Here is a 22,608-nt window from a genome sequence, read left to right as displayed (position 1 = left end):
GAGACCTCGAGCCTATGGCCTTATAGCCTCTCTGGGCTGTCGCTCATCGAGGTCTCCCTGCAACCTCTACCCGTTGGACCTCTTGGGTGTCCCCAACCTACGTCAGTGTTCGGGCTTACGTTCGGTCCTCGGATGGCTGGGCCTCGCCATGGCTCCGCTCCCCACTCCGCCACCACGGCCCCCGTCATCGGGTCTTTGGCGTCCGGGGACGTCTCCGAGTGACCCTCCTGTTGCTACCCTCCAGTGGTCATGGCTGGCCGTTATTCCCATTGGTCCTCTCCGACACTCCCCGGCCCTTGGGCTAGACCAACTCCTTCCCTCTCCGCTCCATGCCCCCCCTCTCCGTTTCCGGCCATCACGTCATGGTCACACACCCGGAATCGATTCCGATTCCAATTCTGGTTGTCACGGTCACGGTCACAAGCGGAGACGCTCAGAGGCAGTCTGGACCCCCCAAAGCCCTTCCTGGGCCTTCTAAGGATGCTGGGCTCTTCCCTTGGTATCATGGTGATAAGCCGCAGTCTGGGACAGACCAGGAAACAACTATTTTTGTCGATTTCATTGCTCAGTGCACGTCTTAGAGTTGACATGAGTCCCGAATGGTCAACTAGGGAGATATCTGTCAATACTGTCCTATTTCGACCAAGTGTCCGCCACTTTTTCAAAATTTGGGACCAAAAAATTTTCTTTGGATTTATACTTTTTTGGCCAGTGTAACGCGTAACGCGGACACTTGACCGAAATAGGACAGTAAACCAGTCAAAATCTATCAAATCGCGCTCAGTGATTCCAAAGTCTTGACTAGGAAAAGTCCGAAGAGCCCGTTTCTCGCTAGGATCTATCCAATCCTATGCAAAATACCCAGAGGGAATGTAAACTAAAAGGCATATTTGGTTTGGCGCGCACTGGAGACTCGAGATCGACTTCTCCTAGATCAGGACACCCCTATCTCTGTTGGTATCGACGACTGACATCATTGGAAGATGGTTTCGGATCTTGCTGGAGGATCGAGAGTGCCAAGGGACGGTTAAACGGGAGAAACCAACCCAATAGATTGGGGCCTGGACCTGCGATCAACGGTGACTCCAAAACGCTGTCGAGGAACTGGACATCTGAACACTGGATTTGTGCCAGGAGAGTTGGGACAACCACCGCTGAGGCCATACGCACGAGATACGAGTTATAGGTGTCAATCGAAAGCTGGGAAGCAGAGCTATCAACTTTTCCTACTCAAGATCGAGGGATACTTCACAAGCAAAACTAGATGGTCGTGAACACGGAAGATTTACACAGGTCATTGACACCAATACATGCGATACCAGTCATCTGGACCTGGATTTTCGACTCTGGGCCGTATAGCGAAACGATACCTATACAATTATGCGCATGGACTACTTTTCTTACTCATGATTTTCCCTGATTCTAACAGGCAACATCCACAGGACAAGCTTTGCAAGTATTTTCTGCACTCTCTAGGGTTGTAGACCATACCGTATGGCGGCTGACGGGTCCGGGACGGGGACATGCCGTACCGACGGTACCGTAAGACCCCGGGAAGCTCTGCCCACTCTCCCAAGATCATCTCGGTAGGAGAACATGAAGCATGATGCCGAGGGAAGCCACTCGCCTCAGCATAGCCAGTTGAGGGGCTCGTGGTGACGCGTTGACGAGGATGCGCGAGTGATCACGCTGTGCGGTCGACCCGCACAACTGCACATTTTCCAAATCAAGTTGAAGATTACTGTCCTATTTCGACCAAGTGTCCGCCACTTTTTCAAAATTTGGGACCAAAAGATTTTCTTTGGATTTATGGTGATTTTTGGCGGGGACTTTTTTTGGCCAGTGTAACGCGTAACGCGGACACTTGACCGAAATAGGACAGTATTTTGCTTCCATGTGACCATGTCGAGTCATCATGATCAATCCACACTCCCCAGCTAGCCATTTATCTGAGCAGGTACGCCGCCGAAGAAGGGAAACGCCGCGTTGATACGCGAGATAAGATTGCGATTGGATGGGGTCGGGTGGAATCGGGTTGCTGGTAATATCGCGGGGCTTCGATGTACTAGCAGCAGCAGCGCGCTGTGGGCCGCGATTGGAAAAGCAGACCAGATGCTGGGTTGGGAGATCCGAGGCAGATCCTCAAGTCTCGGAGTCGCAGGATGACTCTAGCAGACCTGCGGCCGCGTAAGCAAGGCACGTTCCCGCGCTGTCGCTGCAACCATACCCCTCGGTTACTCGCCGGATTACAAGGCGCGGATGACCAACGACACGACGACCCCGGGACGAAGCCGCGAAAATGCAGCATCGATCTCTGCGGAGGCTGACCGAGCGGTCCTATCACAGCGATATCCGGGGCCATCCCGAGCTGAACCACCGGCTCGCCTCTCCGATTGGGGATCGTGATTCGTTGCCTATCCGGGTGGAGAGTGGGGAATTCCACGACGACTCCCCGGGGTGCCGTGTCTGTCGCGCAGGGAAGTCGGTCCGGGGATGGCTGGAGAATCGCACACTGCTGGCGCAAGGGGACGAGGGGTGGGTACTGTGTCCGCGGCGGGGCGCCATGCGACGTCCCGCCTGACGCAGATCGTGGGGTTGTCGGCCCGAATTTGGGTGGGTCCGCAATGGGTACGCCGATATTCATCCGCGCGATGAGATAGCGATAAGATAGCGATGGTGATCACAGTGATCATGACTGAAAACGGCAAGGCAAAATTTACACGTCACATCCACACAGCATGCGAGCCGAACCCGCGTCGAGCAGGCTGTAACGAGCGTCGTCCTTCGACCACCCAGCAGCTCGCCAGTGAAGGTAAACCGGTAATCAAGAAGATGTGCCGGCCCGTTCCCACGACCCGCCTCATGTCGCCGGTTCGAGCCAGCAGGCGGCCAAATTTGGCCACATTGGCGCGCACGCCCGCGCCTCGTGTCGGGAAGCGCTCGAGAAAGGAGACGCAGAAGGCTAATCACGACGGGAGGCTGATTGGCGAGCGAGATGGCCACTGTGGCGAGGCGAGAAGACTACTGAGGGCAAGGGCTGAGGGGTGCGATTTCGTCGGCCTCGCGGCGGAGGCAGGCATCAGGCTGGGGAGAAGCCGCAGGACTTCGTTGGATGCAGTGCCGGGCCTGCTCGGCGAAACGCGGAAGGGAGAGGATTAACGCAGGGTTTCTACAGCTTTTCTAGTAGCACGGGTTGCGCGTGATCACGCAGGACCGCGCAGACGGCGACTTGAAGCTTTGGGCTGCCACAACACATGTGGGCCAGCTCATCCGTGATCAGCGGGACGTAGGACAGAGGCACGGAATACGAGGGCTGCAGGGACTTGTGCTCGATGATGTGGCGGATTGGCAGATGTGGGATGTCGGGGGGAAAGCACAGCCCGGTGTTAATTGTTCGGGATGATGGCAAACAGAGTCATCATGATCACCGCATGATGCGCTGCTGAAGACGATGACACCTCTGTGTGGAACGCTAGTCTTCAATCGGCTTGCCTGCACAAAACAACTGCCAGTGACTCGACTTGACGAGGCCTTGGGGCTTCTGCCCGCCTCATGGCAACGCTTCTCAAGCCATTGACCCTTCCTAATTCGGCCGCCTCCCATATGATCGTGGGCATCTGCAAACCTTCAGTGAGTCTAGCCTGCTTGTGCACATGTCGAGGATGCGTTGGGGAGCCTTCTGGACCCACAGACACAGCATCGCCTTCGTGGTGCGAGCCAGCTCGGCGCTACCAGTCACAATACCAACGGTCCAGCAGGTTCACACGCGGCCGTTCTCGCTGCGCATGCCAATGCGGCGCTACAAGCCACTGCGCATGCGAGCGGAGCCCCAAGACTAAACGCCACAACCTCAGACGCGTCGCCTATGACGACACTTCGTGCCATCCCTGCCAAGCCTCTCCATACCAGCGAATTTCTCCGCTACACCAGGCGTCCCGATCGGGAAACACCGTCGCCGCTGACGCGATATCGTCCTGTCATCCAGAGATAAGATAGCGATGTCGGGGAATTTTCGAATCATGGGGAGAGTTTATCCGCACATTCAAGGCCCTTTGCAGACGTGAAGGTCGGCGCATGCGAGACGCGCGCAGCGGAGACGGGGTAAATCCCGGCACTTCTTTCGGACGAGGGTAGATCACCGCCCGATCTGCGTGCGATAGGATAAAATTGTCGCATTCGTGAGGGCAAAGGCATTAACTGCGATTGTTCCCGCGCTGTCGACAGCTCCAGCGTCTTGCTGTGAAGTGTCTTGATGAGACCGCGACAACCGGGGAGGAAGCCGCAAAGACTAGTTGTGCTGGCGTTACTCCTCATCCATCTGCCCAGACCCCGAAAATGCCGCCGATTCGGTTTTCCGAACCCGCATTGGGTCCGCAATTCCACAACGACTCGGCCGACTCGTATTGGATCGCCCATGCGAATACAGCTCAGTTGAAGATGGCTTGGAGTCGCGACACGCAGGTGCAGGCAACGGTGTCTTCCCCCGCGGCTAGCTGACGCAGGTCGTGAGCCTTTCGGTAGCTGAGAGATGTAGCGTCCACCGATATTAAGCCGATCTATGAACGATAAGATAAGAGTATAAGATTTTCAGATGATATGAACCCGTCTCAATTCGAAGCACATATCATGGGAAGCCAACACGAGCGCAGTACTGGATGAGGTCATATGATCAAGGTTATATATGATTCATGAACAACACACTGCACCTGGTAAATTTCTGAAAAGGATATCAAGCACTGGCCACCCAAGGGCCAACACTGACCAGCCTGCCAGTGATTCAGCCATAGCAGTGTATCAGCAGCAGTCAGAGCCTTTAGGGAAGAAAGGACGTTCGATAGATTGATGTTAGCCATAGGAATCCAAGCTTCTTCGACCGCTGCAGGAGCTCTTTCTTGACTGGAATTTTAACAGTGCCAGAACGGCAGAACACAGAGCCCCCTAAGAGGAACTTGAAGTTTACCCAAGGCATATGGCACTCGGATCTGCTGCTGAGTCCCCTTGTGTGTCAAGGACGAGCAAGTCCTGCTGAATCCGAGGTTGACGGAGGCGGATGACTCCGTCATTGTCGAGCAGCCAGAAGCTTAAGTTTCCCAAGGGCCCCGGTAGCGGATGCTCACGCCTACCAGTAAGCTCAGGCTTGCACTGGCATACAATAGCTCGAGCAGGTTGCGGCACGCCGTGCACGAGTGGGAAGGTTCCAGTGGCTGCGACATGGTCGTTCGAAGGAGAGGGTCCGCGGCAATCACATTTTGAAAAATTTTCCCATCACCTGTCACCGTGATGAGTCACACTTTTCACTCTTCTTTTCGATCCCCATGCAGTGGCTGCGGCACCCGCTCGCTCTCGATTCTCGCGTGTGGATTTCGTCAAAGCATCAATGGGCGGCTTGAGAACAAGCAGCTGCAGAACGAGAATAAGTGGCTGGGCAGGAGGGTCGGGTGAACGGAAGGGAATCCGTAGGCGAGCCGCGAATGAACAGACCACAGGTGCGTAGACTGTGTCACATATTTATACCCTGAGCTCACCATACGCCTTATAGTTTGCGATCGGGCTCGCACAAGTACGGACGACTGGCGAAGCCATGCAGATTCCAGAAGGATTTGGCGATTGCGAGGGAGGCGATTTCGGAGCGGGAAACTACGAGACTTGTGTGTGGTGAACGATTTATTCCATAAACTAATAACGGCTTCCCCTACAGGCTAGAGCGCACTCGAAGGGTATTCATGTTGAAGTATCGGGTAGCGAACCCGAGTCTCACCGGCCGGATCACGTCAGCCGCCGGACCGCCATCACCGACGCCGATGCGTCGGGATTGTTCTACAATATTCTATTGACTCATTAGCTAGAACCTACCAGAAAGATTAGAGTACTATAACTACTGCTGTATCACTCTACAATAATCATTGGTTTTCCCCTTCTTCCTTCAACAGGTTATGGGCCCCGCCTAGCCTGAACTGTTAACACACGCACCAATCCTCGCCTGCATCATCCTCCCACTCCGCGGAACTCTCACGCTATGACGCACACTCTCACGCCTCTCATCAGCGCCAGCGCATCAGCACTCTTGCCGCCTAGCTACACCCCGGAGACAGCCCAACGAGCGTCTTTGGGACGGACCGGACAGCGAGTACACAGCACCCCCACGCTGGATGACCCCACGGCATCTCCAGCGCGTACCGCCTCACCGCACAGCCATCGGCCCGGGACCACCCGCGATGCGCTCCACTCTCTTGGCAACAACTCCCACGCACACTCGGACGGCAGCACTGCGCCGTCGCCAGCAGTCAGCGGCTCGGGACCGCCTCCACACTTCCGGCCGGATGCTCGTCTCGACACGGCATCGCCCGCGCCCAACTCCTCGCATCAGCATACCAGCGGACTCAGCGCCAACGCCGCCAGTCGCCAGCTCACCTGTCACCATTGCGGTCGGCCCGGCCATTGGGATTCCCAGTGCCGCGACACGCACATCGCCTATACGGCCCAACAAAGATCAGCGAATTATCACCGCACGGTCCGCCACCGGCGTCGACGCGGGAATCCATCACCGGCTCGAGAATCCTCGCCGGACACCGCCCTAATGGCCAGCGGGCAGCAGCCAACGCTGACCCGGAGCTCCTGGCTGCTCGACAGCGGAGCCACCACCCACATCGTCAACAATAAAGCACTTTTCCACACATATATGCCGCTACAAAGCCATTATGTAGTCGGAATTGGTAAGCTTCCAGCACTGGGGGAAGGAACAGTACGACTGCAATTCAAAATTGGGTCTAAGGTAAACAAGGTCACACTCCTCCGCGTCCTCTACCTTGCAGCTTCACCCCACAACATCATCTCACTCGGACGACTCCACCGCGCAGGCTATCGCCTCGAATTCCCCGATGACAGCGGCGACATCATCATCGCCAAGAATGGGCATCGGCTAGCCCACTGCCGGAACATCGGAAACGTCCTACGCCCTTGGCAACATCACCCCAAACTGGACGACTGCCACACCAGACAGCGACGACGAGGATTACAATTGGCAACCGGCTGTACCAACAGCACCACGGCAGGACCAGGGGGAGCAAATCACCCCAGTCAATGGCAAGCCCGGCATGGCCCCCGAGGCTATGGCCACGGCCCATTCGACACCACCACGTAGCAACGCGCTGATCCCGACCACGCCGCCATCACCTCTAAGTTCTCTCACCCCATCTCCACCTACGTCAACTCATGCACGTCCGGAGCAACGCGCACAGCCAGCGAAAGCCCCGCGAGACATCAGTAGCCAAATCACCACCGACAATATTATACTCGGGCCACGCACAAAGAAATATGCGAAGCCCGGAGCAGCACTTGTCACCACCGAAGACGCCACTTACTTCGGCGGCCTTGCGATTGAAGCGCTGTCAGCGCAATAACTCTCTCACGAGAGGCAGTTCCCATCTGCGAAATACGGACACCCCAACTCAGCTCGACTCGTGTTCGAGGGGGAGTGTTGAAGTATCGGGTAGCGAACCCGAGTCTCACCGGCCGGATCACGTCAGCCGCCGGACCGCCATCACCGACGCCGATGCGTCGGGGATTGTTCTACAATATTCTATTGACTCATTAGCTAGAACCTACCAGAAAGATTAGAGTACTATAAGTACTGCTGTATCACTCTACAATAATCATTGGTTTTCCCCTTCTTCCTTCAACAATTCATAGCACTGGCAGGTATGTATCGAGTTATTCACGCCTGCGGCCTGTGTTTCAAACCTCCGCATCTAGCCACCATGTTGCCAGCGCGTTTCTGTCCTCGTCGGAAGTGCTGACAGTCCAAGCACGTTTGTAAGTCCCTTGGCGGCTACCGGGTTGTTCTGACTTGTCGATATTTCGACTTCCGGATGCAGAGGCACGGCGGTGGCGACACCATCTCGATGACCATTGGCCGGAATTTGCACATTCGGCGGCCGAACTGGCTGCATTGCGGTCGTCCGAGTCGCCGGTCCGGTGCCATTGTCGAGCGGGATGTCGGTGAATTTGTGATCCGCGAGGTCGATCTCGTCGTCCCATTCTTCACCCATCTGTTCGCTCTCCGGAATCAAGTTGCCCTCTTCGTCCACCTCACCCTCGAACGGCCGGCCGTCCCGAATGCTAAGCCACTTGGTCTGGGGCGGGACGCTGACGAAGCCCATGGTCGGCGGGCAAATGTGCGTGAGTGTCCCAACGCCGAGGTCCAGCGGCGTCATCCACGGCGGGAGGCCGGGTCCGGGAATCGGTGCGCTACCGAGCGGGTTGCGTCCCCGTGCGCGCGGCGCGTTGAATGGCGAGTCGGGGTAGTAGTTGCGCGGCGTGCGGGCGGAGTGTGTTTGGGTTACAAACATCGTTGGTGGGTGATAATGTAGGGAGTAGTATGAGAGTGTCAGCGTACTAGTGGTGAAGATAGTCTGTGCTGGGAACAGGTTTTTATCCACTGGGAGTGACAATTATTAGACACGTTGCGCCACAGCCATTGATGCCATCGAATGGCTAATTTACGTTGCGCATGTCAATGGCTTTGACTCCACAATGATGACATCATATCCACTTCTTGCTTCTGACTCTCATGGAACTGCGCTCAGCTACTCGGAAAAAACGACCGACTGCCATCTCGAGCCCTCGACGTCGCACGAAACCCCGGAAAGTAACGACTACTGGTCCAAAAAAAGCACGCGCTCGGTCACAAGCAGCCCCAACCGCTACCGTGACGCCAACACCCACCCCCACTCCAGAGCCGACACCCACCCCAGATCCGACCCCCCCGCGGTACAGCCCCGACTGGGACCTTGACGACACCGAGTTCCAGCCCGAGCGGGAGCAATCACACTCCCCAACACCTGCCTTGCTGTCCGAGGAGGAGCCATCGAGTGATGACGAGGCCCCGAATGCAGGCTCTCCGAGCTCTGATTCGCGTCAGGCTCGCAACGCCCGTGGAGCCGCGTGGCTCCCGTACCAGGACCGACTGCTGGTGGAGCAGGTCGAGGTGCTGAGGCCATTCGATGCTGGTCGCGGCGCTGCACTGATGGCAGCTTGGGATTCGCTCTCTGTTCAGCTGGCCAGCGCAAGTCGAATCAAAGGGAAGGAGATTTCGAAGTCGGGGAACGCGTGCAAGGCCCGATTCCTCAAATTATTGAAGGCACACAGGGTGAGTGCCAGGCCGTTTTATTAAACTCTTGGGCTGACTCCTACCCAGGCAGACGAGACGCGCTCGCTGCAGAAGACCGGGACGAATGAGGAGGTCGACGAGCATGTACAGGTGCATGTTTACACTCTAACTGCTGGGCCTTGAGGCTGACTGTCCGCCGCTAGCGCTTAACCTCGATCAACGAGCTCTATCACGAGCAAGAGCTGCGCAAAACGGACAAGTCGACGGCAGCGCAGAAGAAAGCAAAGGTCGAACAGGATGCGGCGCTGGAAATCCGAGACGCGGCCATGCGAGGTCTTGTTCGTCGTGAAAATCTCACTGACGTGGCTCAGTTGGACAGCGCCTCCGTCCGCGAGAAGCAGGGCCAGCGCCGACGAAAGTGCTGTCAGGGGAAACCCTGATGCCGTCACTTGATCCCATCAAGCGCCGCGTCTCCACTCGCGTCTCCACGTCTCCGCTCGTGTTTCCGTGTCTCCACACCCTGACGCTCTCCCTCCACTGCCCGCACCACATCCCACATCCAGTAATCCCTAGTCTTCGACTTCCCTGGCCACCCCTTTCCGGGAGCCTCTCCGGAGTCACCATCAGGGATCACTAATGCCATCGGAGACCTCTCCGGATGTGGATGCACCACTTCCCTCTAGACCTTGAGCCTATGGCCTGCCAGCCTCTCTGGGCTGTCACTTATCAAGGTCTCCCTACGATCTCTACCTGCTGGACCTCTTAGGTGTCTCCAACCTATGTCAGCGTTCGGGCTTACGTTCGGATGGCTGAGCCTCGCCATGGCTCCGCTTCCCACTCCGCCACCACGGCCCCCCGTCCTCGGGTCTCCCTTTGGGTGAGGCCTACTGCCGTTAAGGCTCGTGCCTACCGCAGCGCCCCCAGGCTGCACGCCCTCACACCCACCTCTCTGGAGACGTCCGGGGACGTCTCCGAGACCCCTCCTGTCGCTACCCTCCAGTGGTCATGGCTGGCCGCCATTCCCATTGGTCCTCTCCGACACTCCCGGCCCTTGGGCTAGACCAGACTCCTTCCCTTTCCGCTCCACGCCTTCCCTCTCCGTTTCCGGCCGTTACGTCACGGTCACACACCCGGAGTCGATTCCGATTCCGGTTCCGATTCCGGTTGTCACGGTCACGGTCACAAGCGGAGACGCTCAGAGGCAGCCTGGACCTCCCGAAGCCCTTCTTAGGCCTTCTAAGGATGCCTGGGCTCCTCCCTTGGCATCACGGTCCCAAACCTGCCTCTCCGGAGCTTCGAGGGCTACTCGACACTCACCTAGGGTCCATTAGCGACACCTGACTTCTCCCATGCGTCGTTCGTCGCTATGCAGTCACTCTATCATTACTCCGGTCACTAGTATATAGTAGTGCACCTGAGCAGAGGGCTCCTTGGCTTGTTCTCTAAGGATTCCCCCTCTGCTCAGGTGAGTCTGTAGCGTCCCTTCCTGTTGTAGTAGTTCACTAAGGATTCCCCCTCTGCTCAGGACTCTGATTTCGAGCCTCGCGAGGTTGCCCTTACAAGTGCGTCGTCTTTTGCATGTCTTCAAGGTACTCACAAGGTTCATTAGGCGGGCACTCTCAGATGATGGGAGTGACAAGGAGAACGAGGCAGTCGCCTCAGGCAACAAACGACGACGACGAAACCACGGACTAGCCGAGACACTACGGGAGCGGAATGCAAGCGATGCAAAGCGACTGGCGGAGGCACGGAAACTTGATGAGAAGCGCCATGAGGAGACGCTTGCGCTGCAGACGTCGCTCAACACCAATGTGCAGGGTCTTACCGACGCAGTGCGGCAATTGGTAGATCTGCATCGCGACAACGAGCGGGAGGCTGTCCGTCGACGCTTGGAGGATGCAGAACGTCACATCGCGCTCCTGCGGTCGATAGGCAAGCAATGGTTAGTCTCAAATTTGTTATTTCAAAGAACAAACAGTTTACTCGTGCTAGAATCTAATCAAGCATTGTCATCATCTTCCGGTATTTCCATCTCTTCATACGGACTTTCCAAGCACCACTGATCAAGCTCTTCATCATCGACAGGCCCGCCCGTGAAATATTCGTCAAGTGTCGGAGGTGCGCATTGGAAGTAGGAGGAGATCTGAGGATTGTGTAGAATTGTATGTGCGTTGACGAAGATGATGGCCACCAAATAGTAGAGTCCACATGGAGAGAGTAGAAGCCGTTGGTTCCGTGCATAGTCGAGAAATGGAAATTGTTGGCTTATTTCTTTGAATCCCCACTCCACAGCTTCACGATTTCGGCTCATAGAGGTATTGAACCGTCTTTGCTCCTCTGTAAGATCTGCACCCTTGAATGGGCACAGAACATGGCCAGAGACACCATATGCGGGATCCCCATAGATCATGAGCCGACGTCCATCAGGTGACCAGAAATGTTTGTCCAGAATCTCCGCCACCTGACTTTGTTGAAAAACAGTCTCGTCATGTCGACGCCCTTCAACGGGACCAAATACATGGGCAAAAAGTCCATCGGGTGTTACGATTGCATGGTATTTAAGGCAGTGAATGCGCTTCCAGCCGTTATAGACAATTCGCTGATTTCGGACAGGCCGTGCAATCTTGCGAATTGTCCCATCAATGAAGCCCACGACCGAGTCTAGAGGGGCCCCGTGTCTCTCCACAACCTTGCCAAAGTACGCCAGCTTTTCTTTCGTCAGGCAGTGGGGATCAAAACGTAGCAGATGCTTCCATCGATCGTATACTGCGGCAGCTGTAAGACGTGAAATGCGAGAGAACCGAGACCGTTCCCAGCCAAATTGCATCTCAAGGTCGTCAATCCGGGATGGGTGCGTCAGGCGGCAGAGTAGCATACACAACGCAGTCATCCGATCCTCTCGATTGCGAGAGTCCGGACACTGGATGACTACTGGAAGATCAAGAGCCTCAGCAAGCTGCCCCATTTCCCCTCGCGTGAAACTATGATTGAGCTTGAGCTCATTTCACAGTCCCTAAACTGATAACACACCGAAAATGCATCAGCCAGACATCATCACCAAGCGTACTTAGGTCTATTGCACCACCTTCCCTCATCCGGCCTTGCCGCGCAATCCATTCTTCATCCTGTGCATCTAGTATGGCACCCAGAAGCCCATGGAATCCCAGTGAGGCTGCGAGTATCCTTGCCTCCATCGATAGTGGTGGTGGTTGTGCAATAAGGAAATTATGGCAGCCATTGACATGCGCAATGGAAATCAGCCATTCGATGGCATCAATGGCTGTGGCGCAACGTGTCTAATTAGCGTGGTGTCGTAACGATCAGCCGACACAATAAGGTCTGATGGTGCCGACGGACGACAAAAGGGAAGCTTGACGGTGGGTGAATAGCTAAGACCAAACAACCAAACATGTGTATTGTCAATACATCCATTTCACACGCACCGTACATCTGTTTCCATGGTGTCGTGTGACTGGATGAACAACAAAAGAGGAAACAATACCTATTAGTCACTTCCACAGAAGTCTTTTTTTGGAGAACCACATGCACTCTGGAGTATACCGTGACTCCAGCCGCTGAAAGTTGATTTAAAAAGTACCAGTCTTTGAATGAATTTTTACCAAAAACAAATTGTTTCCACAAAAGGAAAGTTAGCCCAAAGGTTAGTTAGTTACACACTCTAACATAATATGTTCAAGAGTCTCTGGAATCCTAAAAGAATCCTACCTTGAATGTATTATGCATTGTTTTCTATAGTAAATCTCTGATTTTAACATGGAAATGCATTAAGCTAATTGATTTCCATATAGCAGCATCTGTAGGCTCATGATAGGATAAACCTTTATTGTTGCTCGAGTTCTTTTGATATTAATAAAAGACGATTTCCATAGAGGTATTTGATATTTGGACTTAATAATCCTTATGCTCTTTGTAACAGTATGTGACCCGCCTGATAGACTTGCAGTATTTTGATTGTCATCAAATTTCCTTATATACTAACAAATCGGACAAGACTGAGTCACTAGTACAAATATTTGATAATACTATGAGGGCCACCATGTTCAAGCACCAGCATAAGTGCGCCTAACCATGCTGACTGACTGTTTAAAGGTGTTGATGTATTAGTAAAATGTAGTTCAAAACTTCAAATTTCATATTATCACTAAAATCTTGAGCTGAAACAATTCTCAATACAATTAGTAATCTAGGTTTATATACTCCCCTGGGCAGGCAACTTTAGTATTTATGAATATATTAACATTATCCAAAGTAATGACATTCTGGTTATATTGTCTTCTTTCTGGATAAGGGGACATAAAGGCATCCTCTTCTACAAATATTCTACATATATCAGTCAGATATTAATGATAGTCCCCTTAGGTTTTTGAAGGTAACTTCGTGTCCAAACATTATCTATCAAACTGTCAACAAAGAAACATCAGGATAGTCTATGCTTCCCTTGAGAAAGATATATTTTCAGATTCCATAAATCAATTGCTTCATTTCTAGTTTCAAGATTAAATATACTTCTACCTCCTGCCAGTGCCTCAATAGGTAGTCTCATAGTATCATGAGACACTCTTGCTTTTTTTTATTATTCCATAGAAATGCATGTTGCTTTGGCATTCCTTGAACACAAGTTAGGTATTGTGTTTGTCCTGTAATGCTCATGGTTATTATATGTTGCTTGCCCTCCAGTCCACTGGCAGGACCAGCCCATGTAGCACATGCTAAATCACCTCTAATTTTTTTTTCCAGTACAGATGGCCAAGGATTACTGTAGTGCTTCTCAGATTATTTCCTAAATGTGCACCAAACATCCTAAGGCTTTCATTATCATGTAAGATTCTCATTGATTCTGGGATAATGCCTTTTGGTGAATTTGAATTGAGTCTTCTTGTATTTATAACATCTGATTGAGGCTCGTAGGGCTTGGTTTATATAGGGATGTTTGTAAACCGGTTTATAAACACCCCTGTTTTATTTGTTTATAAACAGGCATTCTAGGAAGAGGGTGTTTGCAAACAATGTGACACTATGTGAATAGTACTAGTATGACAGACAGCCAAAGTGTGACATCTCTGCCATCAAAAGTATCCTACACACATTTAGCTGAGATAGTAGATATTGAAGGGAAACTTCTGGGCCTCACCATGCACATGATTGAACTTGACCTTATTTGGTAATTTCTCAATTATGCCGATGTTATATGTTATTAAAATTCTCTTCCACATTGCACAGAAGCCTTTTTCATTGTTATGAGAACTGGAAAGGCAAATTATATAATAGCATCATATCCATGCACATTGGACTCAGTACTCTCCTATATTGATCAAGTGTCCATTGTTTAAACAAAGAAGAATTAGGATCAAACTCAGACTAAGATTAGTACTATGACTGAGTACATGGACTGAGAAAATAGCTGTAATCATCCACCTTACTATAGTTGAATATTCTGTGACTATAATATAGTATAGTCATAATATGATATAATATATTCAAACATAATCATATTCAAGTGATCCACGAAGGGCATAATATATTCATGATATTCTGAATATATTCAATATTTAATCAAGCATAATATAATTCTGGCCAGCACTAGAATCAATATCAGGAGAACCTCCCTTTTGGCCCCCTAGATGGTGAACAGTGACCATTGCGTATGATCGCCGCCCGCTGTCATCAGGTCGGGGACGTCTTCCCGCCAGTCCCGCTAGCTCTCGCCGGCTGTCAACAACCTCCTGAGGTCGTCCTCGACAACGACAACCCCAGTAAGTCCAAATCTTGCTCAAATTCCATCATGTACTAAACTCCAAGGGGGGTTCAAGATCCTTATCAGGCACACGGGGTAGGGGGGAGGGGGGGGGTCCCAGGGGAGTAAAAAAAACTTTTTGTATATGAAAGATTTGGGCCTTATATGGGTGTAAAGACACTGAAAATATAGTATATACACTCCAATTTCTATGGTTCACAAACCTCATACTTATATCTATGTACTTTCAGGCCCATGAGCTTGGATAGCCTACTCTGTTATAGGTCCATGGGCCAGGTGATTGATAAGAGGTGAACATGTTGAAGAGTTGATATGGCCTGCCATGTGTGTTTGAAGGTTCCAGGTACATACATACATCTATATATACATATACGCATATATAAAAAAATTTGTAAAAAAAAAGTTTCACAAACATTGAATTTTTTATCCCACTTTTTTGATCGCATCAGTGGTCACATGATGCGAATCGTGGGAACATATTACCCGATATGGTAGGAGGGGGGGGGGTCCCCTCAGAAAAAAAACTTTCCGACCCTATATCCATGATTTGAGACTTGGACCTGCTAAACTCTGCCCAGAACACAAATTTGGCCCCTGATACAGAACTTGATTTCTCCTTGACCAGATTAAGTGTTCTTTTCTTAATTATCAATTAGAGCTCTTAAACATTAGAATTATGTTATGCTTTGGGAACAATCCTAAGCAGAAGCCCTGGTGTGATTCAATGCTTTGAAGGAATATTACTCTCAGTCAAAAATCAAGCTTAAGCTCTTGCTAGGATAATTTAGAATCCGAAAATACCCACATTTGCTAGTCTTGGACTCAATTGCTACTACAATGCTGTATATGTAGGACACTTTTTATTTTCTTTCAATCAGTTTGTGCTACACCGCTCGTCGGCCCTACCTTGAATCATACAACCCTTGATATCGATAAATAGGACATCTGTGACCAGCTTCTCAATCTGCGATCTGCGGGAGATCATCAAAGTTGATTGCATCTGTCATTCATTTTTGAAATGGTACATACCGCTTTTTGACTTTCTCAAATTTTCACAAGCACACCTTTAACCACACCCTCATGTCATCCAGCCCTAAGGACTGCAGTAGCTTGGTATGTTTCAGTGCAGAGTGCCAATAGTCACAATCAAACTGAGGATCTGCAGAGTAATGTACCTATGGACCAAGGGCCCTGTACCGTTGAAGACCTTTTTTGTGCCAACCCCAGTGATACCCAGTGCCGCTGCAATATCGTCGAATTTCTGCTTAGTGCCGCATGCGTTATTTGCGAGGGCGGCGCTGACAACTCAACCTGGAGTCAATATTCCAGAGACAAAGCTTGTTCTCCTACTTCTCCGTGCGTCGATTACATCTGATAAGTTATGGCTAATACTTATGACCTAAATTCCTCCTTGCCCTAGTCTTGCTGTGCAAGGTCAAGTTACTATTGTGCCAGAATGGGTGTACATAATGGCTGCGGAAACCCCAAAGGTAAGTAAGTGGCAGTCTTCAAGCACTCAGATCCCCATTAAATGCACTGCAGCCCAGTACCTTCGATATCCAACAGGCTTTGAATCTAGCTCTTACAAGAGAGCCAACAGTTCCCATGGGTCCAAGCACGACGCTGTCCTCTTCTTCACGAGCCTCCTCCATCTCGCACTCTGCCAGTATTTCATCTTTGGCATCATCCGTTTCATCTTCATCATCCTATACCCCGACCCCAGGCGACTCCAAAATACCGCACGCCTCGCACGTTGCACCTATTATTGGGGGTGTCCTCGGCGGAATCTGTTTCCTTTCCGCGGCCGTTCTGCTTCTCTGTTGGCAGCGGCGCCGCAGAGCACAAGTCCACCTCCGAACAGCTTCAGCTTCAGACCTCCTCTCTCACGCGGGAAGATACGGGTCCGACATCACGGGACTGAAACACGCACAGCGAAAGGCACTGCATCCAGCTGAGCCTGCGGCCGGTCGCGGTCACGATGCTCAGGTGGGGAGATGACCGCGAGGCACAATCGAAGTCTCGCGATGGCTGGGAAAACAGAGCGGCAGGTCAGAACGGCGGTGCGCAGAGCGCACCGGACATCGCCGCGCCGCCCGATTCGGCAGGCAGTGATGATGAAAACTCGAGCGCTGTTCCGGACTCGGACGGGCGCGGAACGGTGGAAGATCCCGTCGGCGATGCCTCGCTGCGACGGCAGCTGCGGCGCCTCGAGGCAGAACTGCGGGCCCAGCGCGCCGACTTCAATCGCCAGTTTCGCGAGTTGGCTATGGGTGGCGCTGACGGGGAGACGACGGCGGGTCCGCCGCCAAGCTACGTCTCAGGAGACGCGGACAGAGAGTAAATTGCCCTGGACCAGAGCAATAAAACTTGGAGAAATGTTTGAGAAATGTGAACGAAAACCAAGACGAAAATAACTATACCCCCTGCGTGTCCTGTGCTTGTATGACGAGTCGATGGATACAGGAAAGAATATGCATACTTCGTGTGTTGTGCGTGTACCGTGGCCAGTTTGTTCACTTGTTTATGGGAAGTATTGTCCAGCGGGCATTCAGAGTTGACCACGCTACGCATAAACAAATAAGTAGTTAGCCAATACTCAAGACAACAGATAAAAGACAACAAAAACCGCCACCAAATTCACACCAAGATACTCCTTCCTCCTTCCCCATGTGCACATTTTACGCCTCCCCCTCGCCATACTCCTCCGCCTGCCTGACCCGCTCCTCCTCGACCCACACAAGGTACTCCTCCAGCCTCGCCCGCGCATCCGCCTCCAGCTCGCCCTCCGCGCGGATCAGCACCACAAAGCTGTCCGGCACAAGCGCCTGCCGCTCCCCGCTGCTCGTCCGCGCCGTGACCTCCTGCGCGCCGTCCTCCGGCTCCGATTCGCTCTCTTCAACAGGGTGCGCCGCGGCGTGCGCGGCCCACAGCTCCGCCCAGCGCGCGCCCATGTCGGTCCGCGATCCGATGAGCGCATGGACGGCGAGCACGTCGAGGTCGGGCCGGATGAGCGGCGGGTGCCGCAGCCAGGCGACCGCCCATTGCGGTGCGGGGCCTTCGTCGTCCTCTTCTTCTGGTGCTGCGAGGTGTTGTTAGCTTGATTGACACGAGCAGCGAGATGGAGGAAAAGGACGAGATAGTAAAGAAAGAAACATCGAGGGAAAAACAAGTTAAATGGAACAAGATATGGTACAAAATTGAAAAGAACAAGGAGAATACGAGGTCAGTAATATGTAAAACAGACTACAAAGCAAGAGCAGGAGGGAATGTGGATTTGGTGGAAGCAAAAAAAGGAGGGTACGGAAGCAACAGATGCCGCACGATGAGAGCAGTAAGTAGAATAATGGCAATGCCAAAGGGGAGCAGGAGTCGGGCCAGTCGAAAAAACACCGGCAGCGATGAAAAAGATAAACGAGGAAGTGAATGGATGAAGATGATCAACAGTGGGTGAGAACAGGTGAGCGGTATCAGGAAGGGAAAGAAAAAATGGGAGCAAATTGAATGGGACGAAAGGATATCAAGACTCACCCTGCTCCTGGTCAGGCACCATCGTCGCTCCGCTGCCCGCGACATAAATCAGCTGTCCCTCCTCCAACGGCATCTCCGCCTCGCCACCTTCCGCGCCAAACGCGAACTGCGCACGATATATCCCCGGGGCCAGCCCGCCTGTCCAGTGTCAGCGATCTCCGATGATTGTCAAGAGAAAGGGCACAAAACTCACCCGCATACCCCTCCGTCTCCTGCTCCTCCTCAGCAAAGTTTCGCGCGAAATCCTCCGCACTGAGATGTGCACTCGCCCGTCTGTCCCCGTTGCCGAGCCCGAAGTCGAGGCGCGTGCCCATCTGCGGGTAGCGGTACCCGCCCCAGCCGTCGTCCTCCTCGTCATCATCATCTTGTGCTGGCGGGCCCGTTGGCGACGGGCAGGGCGACCCGTTTAGCCTGCGGTTGAGCAGCTCCGGCTTACACGCATTGGGCGCTTCCTCGCCCGCGCCAACGCCCCGCGCATCGTCGGCCACGTAGGCAAAGTCGCGGATCCGGATGGGCGGGCGGGGGGTGCGTGCTTTTGGCTGGATGGCGAGGGGTTCTGCCGTTGTCGTTGTAGCTGTGATGACTGTGGCTGGCGTCTTCGGCGGCTCTTGCGCTTGCCCGTTGTTGCCCTCGAGCTCCGCAGCACTGACGCTCATGCTCAGGCTGTGTCTCACCCCCGCCAATACCCTCGACGTCCGTCTACTGGCTCCTCCCCCTCCCGCGGAGCTCGCATGACTGCCACTCGCCCTCCGTGAGCTCGCTGAGCTCGCGCTCCTGGCCAGCGACGTCCGTCTCGAGAGCGACGGGGCGGGCGACTGCGGGGCGGGCCTGGAGCTGGTCGGCTTATCTGCGGTCGGGGTGCTCGGTGTCGTCGGCGTGCGCGGGGCCGAGCCCGGGCCCGCCGTCGGGAACGACGTCCGCTTCGCCGATGGCGGCGGCGTCGGGGTCAGATCGACGACCATCGCTGCAACAGACCCGCGCGGATTCGCCAGCGTCGGCGTGAGGGAGGGCGAGAGCGGGGTGTCGGGGGCGGGGAGGGGCAGGGTCAGCGCCGTCGTCTTCGTGCCATTCGTCATCGCTGTCGTCGGCGGCGCCCCCTTCTTCTCGTCGCCGGTGACGACGCTGAGCGTGGTCTCCTCCTTCGTCATCTGCAGCCCGTCCGCGGTGTGCGTTTTCGTGTGGTCGGTGTGGGTGGCGCGGACGATGTGCAGGATGTGGTGTGGGAGCTGCGCTGTGGGAGAGCTGAGACAGCGGATGGAGAGAGGAGGAAAAGAAGCAATGCAGCCGACAGCCGACCCCATCACGCCACGTCATGTCACGCCGTTGCCAGGGTTATCGTCAAATCCATGGTCCGATCGAGAGTGCTCGATTTTCTGTGCCCCTGATTCTGGTCCCGTCGTCAGCGGGCTCAGCAGCGGAGGACGTCCAACTGATTGTTCTCCTCCCGCAGTGATCATAAAATGAGCCCCGCTGTCTTCCTTGTAGTGTCCAACTATCGGTAGCTCTATCGGTGCAGCGTTCAGTGCAGTCCAAAAGGTGACATTCCTTATGCGGACGACGGGTTTCAGAGGCAGAGTCGTAACGCAATGCATCTAGACCGGGTGTTCCTGAAGAATGCGGGGGGTCAACATGTGCGTCAAACTGAATAGTCACCGAGCAACGCCAGTGCCCAGTGGTTGGCAACAAGACTGTGCGTGGATGAAACATCCAATATCCAGCAGGCGGAATGGAATGCTCGCATCGTGGCAGTAGCTTATTATATAGTTCGAGTTGATCAGCTCGGTAGTAGTCATTTGATATCAGAAGAAGATCTCTTCCGATCTGGTGACATATCCGATATTGGAACATATATAGGTGGGATCCCACTGCCAGTGATTTACATTCTACCGCGACCACCATGGCATGGCTGCACAAGTCATACCTTCTGCCATTATGGACCAGTGCAAGGGTTCGAGTCTATGCTCTGCGCAGCCTTCTGCTCACATTACTAATGTATATTGTCATGATGATGCACACAAGTACTGTTGTACGACTGGAGGCAACGCCCCAGGACCTGCTTCTGGATATCTGGGCTCATGGCAGCTGTATTATTGCATTCTTCCATCATATTTTTATGTGAGTACCATGTTTCATACCCATTTCAAAATAATAACCATGTTAGTATCACACAGTGGGCACCCAAGACCAAGCGGGCCATCCAAGTTGAGCTGGTACTCCTGCTTCTGGAATTGAGCGGTTTGTCTCGCCAGCTCCACAGATTATGCAATCTAATGAATGAGTGTCAGGAGTGGCAACTACTCTGTGGATCATCGACAGAACACCCATCTGGTCTGTACAGTTCGGTACAGTCACACTAAACATGACTCCACTGTCAATGGCCATTGGTGCCATTATACTCAGCCTCTTGGTGCTGCAGTTTCTTTTCCGCTCTATCATATTATGGAAAGGGAAAGATTACAGCTTCCTAGCAGGTTGCCTTCCAGTATCTCCCCCATACAGCCCTAGGAGTATGTTACTCAACCGTTCATTATCAAGACCCCTTGTTCGGTGTGTACCATATTTCCCCAATTCCAATGAACACAGGCTCAATGCTGCACAGTGGGGAATCTGCTATAATAATCATTCTCCGTGCACTTATTATCAGTTTTTGTGCAGTCATTGTGCCAGGATTTGCCATTTATTCAATAATCATAAAGCCATCACAAACGCAAATCCATCTCACCACCCCAATTGGCACATCAGTTTCTGTTCCAGAGGGGGGCTGGGACCAGACAGGAGTAGCCTTTTCAATCAAACCTGTATGTCCTTGATATGACACCTGATCCTCTTATTTAAAGTAATCTTCTAGGATGTGGAAGCTGCATACCCACAACATGCCATCTTACAACCATCTCAAGTAGAGATAACAGCAGTGAAACATGACAAAAGTATAATGCCATGTACTATAGAAAACCCAATTCTTCCTGTAATTTGTGTGTATCCTGACAGGATATTTTATTATTGTTTTAACTCTCTTATCAGGTCCATTTAACTGGGGAGCAGTTTCTGTTCTTACAGTGACCATTTATGATGTGCCAGACAATCAGATCATAACTATTACTGCCCACCCAAATATAATAACCCACCCTGAAGAGTTTATAAACTACCAGGCTACCCAACCAGTTGTGCTCCTCTCAAAGTCACATCTTTTTGGTGTGCTTGGCTGGAATATTCAACAGTTGTATAATGACTCCTCAGTATGCAGAACTTGTCTCTGGATTTGGGATTGCTTGCTTATTGCTTTCTCTAGAACTATCTGTATATTCCTCTAGTCACACAACTCCAGCAAGATGTTTCACTTCCTGCATCTTCAAACAGCACAACATTGAGAATCAGATACCTAAGAGACTCTGAGAGCACCCTGATGCAGTACTCTGAACAGACTGGGGATTATCAACTATTGTCAGGCATATCTGATTTTGGTGGATTCTGGACCTTCTTGAATGGTGCCTTCACATTGCTTTTTGGGGCAAACATCTTTTACTTTGCTTTTGGTCAGTGAACATCTTGAGAAACACTTGTGTCTAAATTTTATTTGACAGGCCGACGACCATTGTCTGCTTTAGGAGTGATCCACTTGTTTCAGCGCACTTCTCTTGTGCGCAAGTGGCAAGAAGACTTCCCCACATTGGATACAGAGGGTGGACATCCTGGAGATTCATCTGCAGGCATTGTTGCCTTTATTCGTGAACGACTGGTTGATCTGGATTCTGCCTCTGATGAGATCTCAAAAGCAGGAAGACTTGGTGCTGTTATGGAGGAGACCAGTCCACTTGTCCCTTCCACAGTTAATCAAGGTGCAATACAAGTTCATCAAGTCTTAAAAAATGCAGGCTATGATGTCATCATCTAACCTGGGATACTTTAGCTGTTCAGATAATTTTATTGTTGTTGTTTATGAAATCAGAAATTTAGGAATAGTTTTACATAGTGTATAGACACAGTTTAAAAATGTAACATCATTGTTGCAGTGAGACAATGTTATTGACCCTCTATGGTGCTTAGCCTAACTAGGGATTGTAGAATATATTATATGTAAGGATCAGATAATTTTTATATATGCACTGGAGCAGAACAGAGGCTTCTGTCGGGTGGGGAAGCAGGAAAGAAGCTGGTCTCATCAGCATTCCAGTGGTGTTCTGGTGCGTATTTTGAA

General features: G+C 52.2%; 4 protein-coding genes across 4 annotated transcripts; 2 read left to right on the top strand and 2 right to left on the bottom strand.

Annotated features, from left to right (window-relative positions):
* Positions 1 to 8,569: 8,569 nt before the first annotated feature.
* MIND_00388200 (Myb-like domain-containing protein) lies at positions 8,570 to 9,549 on the top strand (the record flags this gene model as incomplete). The annotated part of the gene is made up of 3 exons (XM_037360713.1): positions 8,570 to 9,148; positions 9,197 to 9,259; positions 9,313 to 9,549. The coding sequence occupies 3 exons, from the start codon at positions 8,570 to 8,572 to the stop codon at positions 9,547 to 9,549; spliced, it is 879 nt and encodes a 292-aa protein (XP_037223598.1).
* Positions 9,550 to 11,108: 1,559 nt separating this feature from the next.
* On the bottom strand, positions 11,109 to 12,303 carry MIND_00388100 (uncharacterized protein; the record flags this gene model as incomplete). Its single annotated transcript, XM_037360712.1, has 2 exons — positions 11,109 to 12,090; positions 12,140 to 12,303. The coding sequence occupies 2 exons, from the start codon at positions 12,301 to 12,303 to the stop codon at positions 11,109 to 11,111; spliced, it is 1,146 nt and encodes a 381-aa protein (XP_037223597.1).
* A 5,260-nt stretch (positions 12,304 to 17,563) lies between these two features.
* MIND_00388000 (uncharacterized protein) lies at positions 17,564 to 19,714 on the bottom strand (the record flags this gene model as incomplete). Its single annotated transcript, XM_037360711.1, has 3 exons — positions 17,564 to 17,964; positions 18,414 to 18,551; positions 18,607 to 19,714. 3 exons carry the CDS (start codon positions 19,712 to 19,714, stop codon positions 17,564 to 17,566), a joined length of 1,647 nt encoding a protein of 548 aa, XP_037223596.1.
* A 596-nt stretch (positions 19,715 to 20,310) lies between these two features.
* Positions 20,311 to 21,444, top strand: MIND_00387900 (Short-chain dehydrogenase/reductase family protein; the record flags this gene model as incomplete). The annotated part of the gene is made up of 6 exons (XM_037360710.1): positions 20,311 to 20,528; positions 20,575 to 20,648; positions 20,699 to 20,960; positions 21,013 to 21,211; positions 21,262 to 21,389; positions 21,435 to 21,444. 6 exons carry the CDS (start codon positions 20,311 to 20,313, stop codon positions 21,442 to 21,444), a joined length of 891 nt encoding a protein of 296 aa, XP_037223595.1.
* Positions 21,445 to 22,608: the final 1,164 nt, after the last annotated feature.

This window comes from Mycena indigotica (assembly GCF_014461135.1).
Source record: "Mycena indigotica strain 171206Taipei chromosome Unknown Mind.scaff0003, whole genome shotgun sequence".
NCBI lineage: Eukaryota > Fungi > Basidiomycota > Agaricomycetes > Agaricales > Mycenaceae > Mycena > Mycena indigotica.
The sequence above is the reverse complement of the archived record's forward strand: the minus strand, read 5'-3'. Positions and strand labels throughout refer to the sequence as shown.